We start from the raw sequence: 15128 nt of genomic DNA, 5'->3' as shown, positions 1-15128 counted from the left end.
GTCCTAATCTCCTTCAAAAATATAAATTTACATATCTTACCAAATGTACATAACCAAGGTGTATGGAGCTAAATCAGATCACAGCTATTTACTGTAAGAGAAACAGTGACTTCAAAAGTGGATTCAATTTTATTTTATTAACAAAGCAAATATATAAGAAGACAATCTACAAAAAGTCTCAATGAGCTTTGTCTGCTTCATAGACCAATACAATCTAAGTCACAGTTTAATCAACAAGTAGAAAGAGTGGCTCAAGTCAACATATGGCTTCAAACAGTCCCCGTGGGAAAGGAGATCCACAAGAAATTAAAGGGCCTTGGTCATAATCAAGATGCCAAAATCCCCTTTATTAGTGCAGTTAATTCCATCTATACATAGTGCCAGAAAACAATTTGAATTAAAAGTCATTTTATCAACGTACGTCTAAAACACAGCTCTGGGATGTCTGTGAGAAAATCGATGCGATTAGCTGTGTGTCGCCATTTGCACCCAAATGACAAGGACAAATGCAATGCCAGTTACTTGGTAGCAAGCAGCTGTGTTTTTACTTTTATGTGTACGCATGCATTCTCACACACACAGCAGCTGTCATCTTAACTGGACTAAGCTTTTATACGTAGAGATTGCAGCGTAAAACTATTTTGTAAACTAAAGAAAAGACAAAGCAGGAAAAGTGCCTGATGGGTGTGTGTATAATATATATATGAGCCAAACCACCAAAACAACAGCACTATATGAAGAAATTTACTAAGCAGTCATTGGACCAGTTGAGAACTTCATCATGTAAACAAGCTGTACAAGCCGTATCCAAACTCGGCCCACCTATTTTGATGGACTACATCAAATACTTCACCTAGAATACAATTCTGGGAAACGTAATAGCGGGACTGCGTTTTGTAAACATTTTTTATGATTTATCCAGTTTAAAAATCACATAGAAAAAGTTTGCATAGCAGATACAGCTGGCTCTAGATTTATTTTTTTAAATTATATATTCTTTTTCTTCTTGGCGAAATAATAAATGGTCTTTGAATCTTCTGTCCCATTAAATCTTTAAAATTACAATTTGGAATTTGCCTGCGAAAATTAAGAACAATTCATTTAGTTACATCAGATGTTAGTTAGACGGTTACAGAATTGTCAAAAAACTGATTCTAAGACTAAGTTCCTGAGTGACAGAATTATTATTATTATGATTTATACAGCGACAACAAATTCCGCAGCGCTGTACAATGGGTGGACTAACAAACACGTTATTGTAACCAGACAAGTTGGACTCACAGAAACAGAAGGGTTGATGAGCTTTCATACTAGGGGTAGAAAAGTAGGTTGCTAGGATAGTGTTCACTGAAGGCTTAGGAGGCTTGCAGTAGTGGAATCAGAGTGCAGGGGGTGGGGGTTATTAACAGATTAATTGATACGCTATCCTGTAGAAGTGATTTTTCAATGATTTTTTTGAAAGAGTGGAGACTGACTGGCTGAAAGTCTAACGGAGAAGGGAATTCCACAGGAACGGTGCAGCCCTGGAGAAGTCTTGAAGGCGAGGTGGGAGTAAAGACATAAGATAGCATAGCCTAGATGGGACATACTAGTGCAGGGATGGGCAACCTTCGGCACTCCAGATGTTGTGGACTACATCCCCCATAATGCTCTTACACCCATAATGCTGTCAACGCATCATGGGAGGTGTAGTCCAAAACATCTGGAGTGCCGAAGGTTGCCTATGCCATTGGGGAGGATAGATAGCTCTGAACAGCATTATGTAGAGCAAGCATGTCAAACTTGCGGCCCACAATAAATATAATTGCGCCCCACCTGCCCTGGAACTGGAGGACGGGCGGCTCATCTCAAGGCTTGGGGGACCTTCCTGTGTAGTGTGTTAAATTGGGGTGGGCGGGGGGGGGGGAGGCAGTGTAATAATTTGAGGGAGGGGGCAGTGCACAGTGTAAGGAGGGGGGCAGTGTATTGGATTTGGGGGCAATGTATTAGAATGGGGGGGAGAGGGCAGTGTATTAAATCTCAGCCAAAGTGAAGAACACACTCATAGAACTTAAAAATCAACAAGATGACGTCATTTGTTTTTTTACAGCTGTGCAACAGCATACATACACCATTTCAGTCCCATTATCAAACTTTTCTTAATATGTCAAGGTAGTTGGACTGATACGTTGGTCATAAGCAAAAGCATGTCTCTTTAAAATAAACTCGCTCTTTTCCTTACTTTGAAGCCCTATGAGCGTGAGGACATCCAGTGTCAGGCAACTTTTTTATACTGTACTTTTCTAAATAAACCTATGTTTCTATGAAAACTGAAGTTTCTGTTTTTTTGTGGCCCACATGGACTTAAACCTTGTTTATTTGGTCCGTGTTAGCCTTTGAGTTTGACATGCTTGATGTAGAGGTTTGTAAGCAAGAACCAACATTTTAAATTGAGCCCTATATCACACAGGAAGCCAATGCAGGGATTGACAGAGGGGTGAGGCGTGGGAGATATGATCAGAGAATTACTCAGATCATCTGACACCTGAGAAAAAACAGAATAAAAGGCAAACCCTGGTTAACCAGCTGCTACAAGTGCATCATGAAAAAAAAAAAAAATATATATATATATATATATATATAAACTATATTCTATTAGTTAATCCACTAAGAAATTGTAATACTTACAGGTAGGCATTATAGGGACCTCTGCAGAAACTGTACTACTCACGCCCAAATTGGAAAGTGCTCCTTTAATAAGTCCACATGTGTACGCTAGGAACTGCAAGAACAAGAAAAAGACAGCGATCATGAGAATGAAGTGGTTAATGAGAAGTTTTAAAATTAAATTCAGTTTGCATTATACACTGATCCACAACATTAAAACCACCTGCTTAATAACATGCAGATCCCCCAAGACATTAGCAGCAGATCCTTTAAGTCCTGCAAGTTGTGAGGTGGGGCCTCCATAGATCGGATTTGATGTTCAATTTGATCGAGATCTGCGGAATTTGGAGGCCAAGTTTGGCAGGGTGCATTATTCTGCTGAAAGAGGCCACTACCATCAGGGAACATCACTGCTATAAAGGGGTGTACGTGGTCTGCAACAATCTTTAGGTAAGTGGTACGTGCCAAGGTTTTCCCAGCACAACATTGTCCAGAGCAGAACACTACCTCTGCCGACCTGCCTTCTTCCCATAGTGCACCCTACTGCCATCTCCTCCCCAGGTAAACAACGCACACCCACGTCTTGAATCAAGTGCTCAAATGAAACAAAAGATAAAACAATATATAGACACATGGGTGCTTTGACCCAGAGTTAGGTTGTGGAAGGCTCTTTTTAAGGTGAGCAGTTCTTTGTCTCCTGGTCTATCAAGTTTACCATCCGACATATTGAACTATATATCTCTACTTTATCCTTTGAGCTATTTGGTTGGAAGATTGAAGAGGGAGAGTGTCCACTTAGCACACATTTAGCCTGTCTTTATAGGCTCAATGTGTGCGTGGGTGTATGTGGGTGTATCCTATTTATTTCTCTGCATTCTTTACGACTTTTATAACACTACACTATATTCAGTTTTATTTTTTATTTCATTTGAGCACTTGATACAATACATCCCCTATCATTCAAATTGGTATGTTTATTTGTCATAAATATAGCACTCCACTTAATTCAGTGCTGTTGGCCTTGGTTCTCCACACGGTGGTTGTGTTTCTTGTGTATGACAGTTTGTAAAGATGGGAAGGAACTTTCACAAGCGTGGTAGCAGCTTTTCATATATATTTTTTATTTAACAGCCTATTTATCACAGATCACTTTTCGATTTATTTACTAAATCGCTGCACACCGGGAACACCCCATAAGACTTGCCGATTTGGAGATATTCTGACGTTGTAGTCTAGTCATCAATATTCGGCCCTTGTCAAAGTCATTCAGATATTTTCTAACTCTGGATTGACTCATGTTATACAATTTAGTGTTTCTTCCCTTCATACTATTAAAATGGAAAAAAAAAACTATTTCCATTACCCGGTCTCCTGCTAAAAGGACCAATCATATATCCAGTGAATTTTGTAATTGTCATGACAATTAAGGAAAAGTTATAACGTTTATAAGGCATCATAAAAATTACACTTCTAATTGTATTTACCTTGGGAGCTTCTTCTAAATATTGCTTACTGCAAGAAATCTGTGTCAAAAGCTGAAACTTGTTGTCTTGTAACACATAGGTACCCTATAAAGAGAAACGCAAACAATAACAAATAAAGACAAAAGATCAATCAACAAAGATAAGATCCGAGTGGCAGATTTATAAGCATACTAAGTCACAGTAAGAGGTAGGAATAGGTAAGTAGTTACCAGGCTGGTACAAATTCTATCTCACTGGGTGGTTGGCATTTTAATGGGATTGCAATGGTTGGTCCCATCTAGTTATCCAACATGTGTAATAACATAGAAAAATACAAACAGTATGTATGTATATGGTACCTCCAAATAAGTACCAATAGTATCAGAATAAACTTATACTTATCTCATATAGTAATAACAGCCTCTCAAGGTCGTGGCCCAGTTCCCGACCTTTTACAACATATATAGACACAAAAAAGGGGATGAGATACGGCTGTATAAAATCTAAAACAGGAACAGAAACAAAAAAAGAAACATAGTGTGATACAGCAAAGTGAGGGACAATGCGCTAATACAGTGTTACACTCACGAGATCCAGGTGAATAAATCGCCAAAATGAGAGCCTGCCCAAATTGATTTGGGTGGCTATGCGTCTCCACTCTCCACTGGAACTCCAAGCGGACCAAAGATGGAATGAGACTTCAATAGAGGTAGGTTTGATGGATATGCAAATTTATTAATTATAAAAAGGCTATCAATTGGTAGCCGTATTTTAAATAAAGTAAAAACAAAGTAAAGACAAAAACAAGGTCCTACGCGTTTCGTTCCTATACAAAGGAACTTCCTCAGGGACCAAAATACAATTACATAAAATCAGTCAGTACAAAAATTGCATACAACCTTATCCCCCCAATAAGTCTCTATAAATAGGCCTAAGCCTTCAGTTCATTGGTAGATCCAGTGGGAGTTACCCTTGATTGTTGACCCGGTTCAGATGTGGAGTGTCCATCCGGTTGGTTCTGGTGTGGAGAAGGTGTTCCGACGGATAATTCTGGCGCCAGCCGATGAAACCGGAAACCGGAAGTAACATTCCGTTTGTACTTCCGCGTTCCATTGCCCTATGCGTTCCAACTCATAAACGAAAAACAGTTAGATAGGTCGCCATCTAGAGGTCTCCCAGAATATAACAATTATGATATTACTGCACAGTGTGATCTATTTATAGCAGGCGGACTTCTTTTAACAGAGGATAATTGTAATCTGGATAATTAGATTTAAATGGTACAGTACTTTCAAAACAATATATTTTCAATCTCCTACCCTCCTGTTGCAATTCAATATTGAGAGTTCTCAATTTGTCCTTTATCAGTACAGTACATCTGAGAAACAATCTGATTCCGTTTATTTTATCGGTATTATGGAACCCTCTAAAATGATATTGATATGAGACTAAACTGATCCATCACATAAATCATCTTATAGTTTCATTGTGTGAAGAAAATGATAATAATAATAATAATACATAGTGACGTCATATTTAATAGACAATTGGCAATTTAGTAGATGCTGATCATAATTCCTATTATACTAATCAAAAAAATATTAAAGAGTGTATTTACAAAATATATACACCTGTGAAAACACCTTAATATGAGCATTATCATCAAATACATTTAGGTGTCAACCCATAATGTGTGAATTTATTTAGTGTTATATATCTATATGTTTAATGTATTGGAGGAGTTTGAATCATAATCTCCATATTACAAAGTGCTCCTAGTGGTGTATCCTAAAGATCGAATAATATCTTATATTAATACTTTCTGTGAATCTGTTCCTTAAATTGTAATAGTGTGAATTTATCTCACAGGATACAAATCTCTTAGCCCTTAAATAAAGGAGGGCAAGAAAAATTGTAGACCCAAAGAAAAAAAGAGAAAAAAGGAGGTGCCCCCAGTTATGCCAACACCTACATGAGACGTTGGGAAGATCTGTACGTGTGGTCGGGTCATGACTGGAGGGAGAACCTGGTGCTCTGGCGGCGGTATATAGATGACGTAATTATTATTTGGCGAGGTTCCTCTTCTTTATTTCAGGATTTTGTTAATTTTCTTAATTCCAATACTTACAACTTGGTACTGTCCCCTGTCTGGAACAAAGATGTGATCCATTTTTTGGACCTCACCTTGTTCCTCGATAGGGGAGAGATCAAAACCAAGTGCTTTTTCAAACCCACTGACGGGAATGGGTTTGTTCATCGGCAAAGTTGCCATCATAAACCCTGGCTTAGGGGCATTGCGAGAAGCCAATTCACACGCTTAAGGCGCAATTGCTCCGACAGCCAGGATTTTAACATTCAATCTACACATGTCAAAAATAAACTAATAGAGAAAGGCTACAAAAAGAATACTCTGGAGAGAGAGATCCGGTTAGCCAAACAAGTCAATAGAAACAAGCTACTAGGGGACAAGCCCCAGATCGATATGCCTAAGGATGAGAAAAAATTTTCATTAGCTTTTCTAACCCAATACAATACCGATTACAACAAAATTAAAAGATGCCTACAACAACATTGGCCGATCCTATTACAGGATCCAGTATTGGGGACCACCTTACCACAATTACCCACAGTCATTTATAAAAAGAATAGGAACTTCAAAAACATGTTAGCCCCCAGCTATGCCCTCAAACTTAAAAACCAAAAAGCTCCTGAGACATCGGGATTCTTTAGGGGATGTCACATGTGCAAGGCTTGTACCACCAGCCTTGTACCCAGAACAAACCTTTTCTGTAGCTACAGCACGGGAGAAGAGTTTAACATCAAAAGTGATATTGGTTGCCACACGGACTTTGTAGTTTATTTACTGCAGTGTCCGTGTGGCAAGCAATATGTGGGTCGTACCAAGAGGGTTCTCAAGATCAGATTCATGGAACATCTTAATAATATAAAAAAGAAGCTTGAGACTCACTCTGTACCTACCCACTGTAATACATGTCCCCACTTTTCTTTTTCCAATTTTAAGTGTGTGGGAATTGAGAGAGTATCACCTTACTGGAGGGGAGGAGATAGACTCAAAAAACTATCACAACGTGAAACCTTTTGGATTCATAAACTACAGACTCTTCACCCCAAAGGACTTAATCATGACATAGATCTCATATGTTTCCTGGATTAAATCTGGTCTCAGCTTTTGGGTCATCCTACGACGGTGCCTTGATGGGAGGGATTTTCTCCCTTTTCCCTCATTTTTTCCTCCTTTTTTCTCTTTTTTTCTTTGGGTCTACAATTTTTCTTGCCCTCCTTTATTTAAGGGCTAAGAGATTTGTATCCTGTGAGATAAATTCACACTATTACAATTTAAGGAACAGATTCACAGAAAGTATTAATATAAGATATTATTCGATCTTTAGGATACACCACTAGGAGCACTTTGTAATATGGAGATTATGATTCAAACTCCTCCAATACATTAAACATATAGATATATAACACTAAATAAATTCACACATTATGGGTTGACACCTAAATGTATTTGATGATAATGCTCATATTAAGGTGTTTTCACAGGTGTATATATTTTGTAAATACACTCTTTAATATTTTTTTGATTAGTATAATAGGAATTATGATCAGCATCTACTAAATTGCCAATTGTCTATTAAATATGACGTCACTATGTATTATTATTATTATCATTTTCTTCACACAATGAAACTATAAGATGATTTATGTGATGGATCAGTTTAGTCTCATATCAATATCATTTTAGAGGGTTCCATAATACCGATAAAATAAACGGAATCAGATTGTTTCTCAGATGTACTGTACTGATAAAGGACAAATTGAGAACTCTCAATATTGAATTGCAACAGGAGGGTAGGAGATTGAAAATATATTGTTTTGAAAGTACTGTACCATTTAAATCTAATTATCCAGATTACAATTATCCTCTGTTAAAAGAAGTCCGCCTGCTATAAATAGATCACACTGTGCAGTAATATCATAATTGTTATATTCTGGGAGACCTCTAGATGGCGACCTATCTAACTGTTTTTCGTTTATGAGTTGGAACGCATAGGGCAATGGAACGCGGAAGTACAAACGGAATGTTACTTCCGGTTTCCGGTTTCATCGGCTGGCGCCAGAATTATCCGTCGGAACACCTTCTCCACACCAGAACCAACCGGATGGACACTCCACATCTGAACCGGGTCAACAATCAAGGGTAACTCCCACTGGATCTACCAATGAACTGAAGGCTTAGGCCTATTTATAGAGACTTATTGGGGGGATAAGGTTGTATGCAATTTTTGTACTGACTGATTTTATGTAATTGTATTTTGGTCCCTGAGGAAGTTCCTTTGTATAGGAACGAAACGCGTAGGACCTTGTTTTTGTCTTTACTTTGTTTTTACTTTATTTAAAATACGGCTACCAATTGATAGCCTTTTTATAATTAATAAATTTGCATATCCATCAAACCTACCTCTATTGAAGTCTCATTCCATCTTTGGTCCGCTTGGAGTTCCAGTGGAGAGTGGAGACGCATAGCCACCCAAATCAATTTGGGCAGGCTCTCATTTTGGCGATTTATTCACCTGGATCTCGTGAGTGTAACACTGTATTAGCGCATTGTCCCTCACTTTGCTGTATCACACTATGTTTCTTTTTTTGTTTCTGTTCCTGTTTTAGATTTTATACAGCCGTATCTCATCCCCTTTTTTGTGTCTATATATGTGTAATAACATAAATGAAGTCAATATAAGAAGGAACCACTGTCAAACTGTAGATCAAAATGTTTGAACAGGTTACATTAGGTGAAAACAGAGACAAGGAAATCTGGAAAAACTATTATCCAAGATGTCGCCAGTCACATAGCAAACCTGTAATGTTTTATCTAAAGACTGGAGAATATAACATAATGCAGAAATCTTTTCTCCAGAAACGTTAAACTGCCATGACCATATTGCTGGACAATATGCGTACCATGGTTGCATAGCAACATGCTGTCACTTGATTACTTATCGGTATGCCCCTTTAATTCACTGTTTCATACACGGTGCTGCACTTATCCTCTCTGAACTTGACAAAGGCCTGCATATAGGTTGAAATGTTGATAACTTTGGACCTCAATAAACTGGGCTGTTTTTCACTGCTGTTGCTTTCTGGGTGATCCTACATTGGCCAACGACTGGCAAAGAGTTATGAAAAATTAAAGGGACACTCCAACACTAATTCAACTTTAATGCATTGGATAGATTTTAGCCTTATTAATATTATGTATTTTTTGCATGCTCAAAATCTTTATAGTTTTTACACACAAAAAATGTTTTGCAGAATTCTGCAGCACAAGCCTGCCTCCTTAGCCATGCCTCCTCATGCTATCAACACTTCCTTGTGAAAAATATGCACACAGTCCCAGCCTTAACAGCACTGGGTGAGTGGCTTTTAACTAACAACCTATAAACAGGTATATGTCTTCCCTGAGTATCCTCTCCTTCTAATGTAAAATATTACTATATGAAATAATGGAGCTAAGAAAACACGTATAGGAATCTCTACTAGGTCTTATTATGTTAAAGGACAAATAATCTGTGATTCTCCTCCCCCTCCCATACATACCTGATGATTTGTTCTTAGATTGTCAATCTGTTTCTTGAAGACAACTGTCCAAAAATCCTTACAAACAAATTTAACAACATCTAGATCATCTTTGAATGACGGGCTGTCCTTTGTCAACCTTAGGTAAAACAACGTTTATTAGCTTGTGAACAGAATAACAGACTCCCAGTTATCTATTCTGTCAATTTAGGAAATAATAATAATCAAACTCATTACAAGGTAAATGGGGCTAGATCTTGCGATATCCAGTTAAAAGAGTTTTTAAATCACACTGCCAAAAACATGTGTTTTCTAGCGAAAGTAACTGGGTCACTACAGACATTTATGAACTATATTTCAATGTCTTTGCTTTGCCAGCTAAGAATCTATAGAAAATGTTGGATCTGGGAATTGTTGGTGCTCTAATAATAACAATAATAATATTCTTACCTTTCAGTAAGCCCTTGACCAACACGAAATCCCATAGACTCTAGAATACGTATATGCGTCCCTTGATCCTACACATTTTTACAACAAACAAATAACATTATACACATTTTAGTGTAAAACAAAATCAGATATGCCAAGCAGTTTTGTGGATGTGATGTTATGGTTGGAATAATTACAAAATAAGCTTTGACTATAACCACGTTGGAGATCTTTTCGCCATTTTCCAACTAGGCTTACAATGTATTAATTAGCAAATACCCCTGATGATTGCTTGTAATTAAATAGCATGCATTGACCATATGCCATTAGCCAATTCCCATCTCACCTCATCGTCCTGACCCGCACTCTTCTGCGCATGGGAAACGATCTCTGTGTGTAAGAGGGCAAACAAGGTTTCATCTGCCATGTTTAAGACAGTAGTCAGTTACCTAGTAGCCCCTTACTGTCTTACCATGTGTCAGTCTGCAAGCATTAAAGTGACAGTAACATGTGACCTGTGTGATGGTAGTTTGTCTAATTGTCCTTCCTGCTCCTAAACTGTTATCATATTGGCAATTCCCAGGGGCTCCCCGCTGTTTAGTTAATGTTTCTATTCCTCTTTAACTGACACCTACTTCCTGGTTGCCCCACTTCCGTCCTATTCCAGTCACGTGATAGGAAAGATGCAGCAACTTCCGGTCTCTCATACACCATACACTTTACTAAACCCGACATGTTAGTGCTATCGTTGTGTTAATCTGGGGTAAAATCATTTTTTTTCGGCGAACCTGAACTGTGTTTTATTTTGCTCGTCCTGTAAATGTAGCGCTTTGACTCTGTCGTCTGACGTTGCCCCACTTCCGGCAGGACTTGTCCATTGAAAGAACGCCCCACTTCCGGTCACAACAGTGTTTTGGATGCCTGCAATGTTTGTACTGTCTGCCTGGGGCCGAAATTCACATATGTGAGGTGAGCCTCCTGATGTTTATTTGTGCTCTTTATTTTGCCTTCCTTGTCTCTTAAAAAAAGCAACCAATAAAACCCTCATTGGGTACATAATGCAGGATTAATTCCCCATAGTAGGATATTGAAATCCAGTTTGCAGGGTTTATAAACAGCCAAGCTGTGGTTATAGTCTGTTTTGATAAATTATGTATGCCCAGATGGGATACTATAGTCACCAGAACCACTACAGCTTTATGTAGTTGTTCTGGTGTGTATAGCCTATCCCTGCAGGCGTTTCAATGTCCTGGGTCAGTGCTGCACAGTGTACAGCATCTACGTTTAGCGTCTCCATGCTCTCCATGGAGGCGCTGAATGTTCCCCATAGAGATGCATTGACTCAAGGAGGGGATGCTGATTGGCACAGCGCAGTGTTTTGCTGTGCATGCACAATATCCTCCTAATACTTTCCTATGGGAAATCATTGGCTTAAATGAGATCATAAAGATTGATGATCTCCTCTTGAAAGATGAGTAAAAAGACCTTTCTCTTGCGAATGGAAGGGGCAGGTACCTAAACTGACAGACTCCCAAATTGACATTTTTATTTTTTATTTAAATCTACCCAGCCTCCGCACCTTTGGGAGAGCTGAGTGGATCTTTGACTGGGGTCCAGTGTGCTGCTTTCCAATCTTCCTGTAGTTCCTCTCTGCTCCCCTGCGCGCTCTCTGCAGTGATGCCCACATCGGAGTGATGTCATATTCCGGCTGCATGAAGATCGACGCTTCCTTGCTTGCTGCTTCCATGCTGCCTCAGCCGGCTCTCTCCGTGCTCCCCAGGGTGGCCGGGCGGCTGCTTAGCTAAAAGGCATACAAATCTTAGGCGCCCGGGCGAAATTTATAGTCGAGCTGGCGACTGGGATTTGTAGAGCCCTGATTTAGGTACATAAATTGTCATTAGTAAGTTACCTAAAACTTTGCAGAACAGCCCTGCACATGGAAGCACTCATACCCCTCAAATTAAAGTGGCCCTCTATCCATTTGAGATGTTTGGAGGTATGCTGAATTATGTTCCCAAGAAGCACATTTATTTTTCTTCAGTGAGTGACCTGGCAACGTTTCCAATCTAAACAGTGTCTTTGTCAAGCCATGAAGCTTGATAAAGACATTAACATGAGTTTTCGCTAAAGTATGACATCAAAGTAAGTCCAGAGTATCTGAACTGAAAGGATAACAATCAGAGATTATGTCCATGTTTGGCTATTTTGATTTTAAATGTAAAATTCACATTAAATTCTCACTCTAGTGAATAATTCTGTCAGGTCATTATTGCTACAATATTGAAGCAGTGACTAGAGTTGAATTGGTTATATTGTTTCAGTATACTACAAATCATTGTTTAGTAAATAAGCCACAGAGTCCCTGAGGACCACATTGCTATGGAAAAAAAGGAGTAGTCTAGGCACATGTCAATGGTTATGGTGCTATTCCCGTTTTGACCTCAGACCTACCTCCTCACACCAGAATTGTTTATGCAGAACTGGATCCTTTTCATTAGCATATCAATTTCATCCCTATTTTGATGTTAGTTATTGCCTGAGTGAGTATCTGTACATTTGCCTTGTGCAATGTATGAATATAATTATATAGCTTCTCTTTTTTTTTTTACAATTCTATTAACCATATATTTATATATTTATTTGAAAAACGATAACATTGTCATGAATATATTTTAAAATTTTTTAATAATTTGTTTAATTTTTATTGCATGCGAGCAGATGTCTTTTCACGGTTACCAAACTGTTGTCAAGGGAGAAGCATCTGAGACCGATGATGAAGAAGAGATGTATGTGACATCAGTTGCACCTGGGCCATTCTCTAGCCCTCATGGAGTAAAAGTCCAGGGAGAAGCCTCTGAGACAGACGACGAGGAGGAGGATTCTGATGACACTCTGAAGACACCTTCCAAAGTGTTGGAGAAGAACCTTCCTCCATTAGTGGTCATTAGGAATGAAGGAGAACATTCTCCAGTTGGCATCGAAGAGAAACCCATTGTCAACATTCAACAGCAAGGCCGTTACAGCACATTGCTGCAGCAAAAACTTCTTGAGAGTAATGCTCGTCTTTACCACGATATCAACAACACCATCAGACATGTCTATCACACAACGACCAGTGAGATTCGGACATTGACAAGCCAACTGAGTAATTCTCAAAATGGTATTATAAATGCATCTCACAGCATCCGACTGGCCCTTGAAGATTTAAAAGGCGTTTCCGAGAAGATTGACATAATTACCAGCTGTAACTTGCTTCCTGATATCCAGATCTAGGCTGTTAAGGTGTCGTTTTTGGTTGCCCCGGATTGCTTTCTCCAACCCATGAGATGTGAAGGGTCTTTAAAGTTTTCAGGAGAATAAATATTTATATGGAGGGCTTGAAACCTTTAATTGTCACCATGATTTATTGAAAACAAACCCTAGTCTAAAGTATTTACTTTAAATAAAATACCATTTGTATGTCTTGGCTTTCATTGTTTATTCCCCTCTGTGCACCTTTACATGACTTCTGAAATGATGGTAAGTACATTCTTTATACATCTGTCTTCACTTTTTGTCAGAAGTCCTTTTACGCTAAATCTAAGTTTCTGTTAAAGAAACACCACTATAACAATTTCAGCTCACTAAAGTAGTAGTTGATATGAGGGTAGGAGTGTCAGGGCATCGTCTTACCTTCAGGAGTTAAAAGCAGCACTCCGGGCACCAAAACAACTTAATCTAAATAAAGTGGGTATGGTGCCAGGAGCCCCCGAGCCATTTTTGAATAGTTTAACCCTGAAATTGCCTCTAGCGCCAATCTTGACTCCCCTCGTTGCTGAAATATCAGTTTCTGGAAGCACAAAGTGCTGCTGGGGCAGGGAACCTGCTAATCGGAAAGAATTGAGACAGTTTTGTGAATGGGGAGTCACTGACTGGAAAGGAAGAAAGAAGTTAGGAAGGAGGTGTCTCATGTTTTGACTTGCACTATACCTCAAGCTTTTCTTTATTTTTCTCATTTGTCTTCTATTTTACTACCTTGTCTTACACAGCTGGGGAACCCCTGACCTGGAGGAGCTCTATACCATGCACCTCGATGCATTGATAAATCCAATATTATCACCCCCCCCCCCCCCCGTTACCACCATTGGTTGTGAGTTGTGCCCACCAACTTGATAAAAGAAAGGTCACATACCCTGCTATTCCGCAATAATTTTAACCTGCATTAGTCCTTATCTTGTCTAGGCAGGGCCCACTGGTTCGTAAAGTTAAACCACTCTTGATATCAAAAAATGTAAAAAGACGATCGAGTGCATGTCTTTTTTTTTTTTATGCATCACTGCGTGTGACTCCTTGCGCTACTACTGAAACTCTGTATTGTATATCACCTGATGTAAAAATAAAGTTAAAGAAAAGGTGTCCAGCGCCCAGGTACCAATTTTGTTGTTAAACAGTTGAACTAGGTAATTGCTAAAGGTAATAGAGTGTCCAAATGCTCCTGTCCCCATAACAAGTTTAATGAGTTGGAGCTGTTTTTAACTCTTTCAAGGAGTGTCTCTTTGAATATATCTTTTTTTGCTTTGCAGAACATGAACCCATTGTGTTACTAACAATTAGGTCTATTTGGTCAGTAATCCTTATATCAAGATGGACTTTCACCTGCTCACCAATTTCCATTAAATCATTGCCTGGCACATGCTGTATTTTTGGCTGGCAGACAATTTATGTGAGTTGTAGAGTGTGAGGCGCTGTTAACCCAATGGCTACCCAGCCCTGCCTGCCAGCCCACAAAAACAGTCCCCTTTAAGGACCAGAGCATGGATTCCACCTTTTATAATGTGTATTTTTCCTACGTAATCAGTTAAACTGGAAATTCTAATTTTTATATAATTTGTTTATGTGCTTCACCTCCAAAAGAATGCAATAAGTCTCTCATCTGGAAAAACATCAGAATCTGCCCTTCAAGTGATATTTCAAGAATTTATTTTATGTACTAAAAACAACATGCAGATC

General features: G+C 38.8%; 2 protein-coding genes and 1 long non-coding RNA gene across 3 annotated transcripts in view; 2 read left to right on the top strand and 1 right to left on the bottom strand.

The window, feature by feature from the left end:
- LOC134572638 (uncharacterized) overlaps nt 1–13600 on the top strand; it is a 454902-nt gene extending 441302 nt beyond the window's left edge. Inside the window, exon 2 of the long non-coding RNA XR_010085291.1 lies at nt 13570–13600. This is a non-coding gene — a long non-coding RNA (uncharacterized LOC134572638). The remainder of the gene's footprint in view (nt 1–13569) is intronic.
- TRAPPC6A (trafficking protein particle complex subunit 6A) lies at nt 971–10789 on the bottom strand. The gene is made up of 6 exons (XM_063431719.1): nt 10486–10789; nt 10161–10228; nt 9732–9849; nt 4131–4214; nt 2668–2761; nt 971–1077 (listed from the first exon to the last, which is right to left on the bottom strand). The coding sequence occupies exons 1-6, from the start codon at nt 10564–10566 to the stop codon at nt 1046–1048; spliced, it is 477 nt and encodes a 158-aa protein (XP_063287789.1). The 5' UTR covers nt 10567–10789; the 3' UTR covers nt 971–1045.
- On the top strand, nt 10984–13522 carry BLOC1S3 (biogenesis of lysosomal organelles complex 1 subunit 3). The gene is made up of 2 exons (XM_063431718.1): nt 10984–11108; nt 12858–13522. Exon 2 carries the CDS (start codon nt 12858–12860, stop codon nt 13410–13412), a length of 555 nt encoding a protein of 184 aa, XP_063287788.1. The 5' UTR covers nt 10984–11108; the 3' UTR covers nt 13413–13522.
- Nucleotides 13601–15128: the final 1528 nt, after the last annotated feature.

This window comes from Pelobates fuscus, chromosome 9, assembly GCF_036172605.1.
Source record: "Pelobates fuscus isolate aPelFus1 chromosome 9, aPelFus1.pri, whole genome shotgun sequence".
Taxonomy (NCBI): domain Eukaryota; kingdom Metazoa; phylum Chordata; class Amphibia; order Anura; family Pelobatidae; genus Pelobates; species Pelobates fuscus.
The sequence above is the reverse complement of the archived record's forward strand: the minus strand, read 5'-3'. Positions and strand labels throughout refer to the sequence as shown.

Excerpts from the sequence above, each read along its gene's own strand:
- TRAPPC6A (XM_063431719.1), bottom strand. The coding sequence starts at position 10,566 with ATGGCAGATGAAACCTTGTTTGCCCTCTTACACACAGAGATCGTTTCC. Across the intron at positions 2,762-4,130 it reads ATTTAGAAGAAGCTCCCAAG|TTCCTAGCGTACACATGTGG; the intron begins GTAAATACAATT and ends TTGTTCTTGCAG. Across the intron at positions 1,078-2,667 it reads GGTCCCTATAATGCCTACCT|GCAAATTCCAAATTGTAATT; the intron begins GTAAGTATTACA and ends TAATTTTCGCAG.
- BLOC1S3 (XM_063431718.1), top strand. The coding sequence starts at position 12,858 with ATGTCTTTTCACGGTTACCAAACTGTTGTCAAGGGAGAAGCATCTGAG.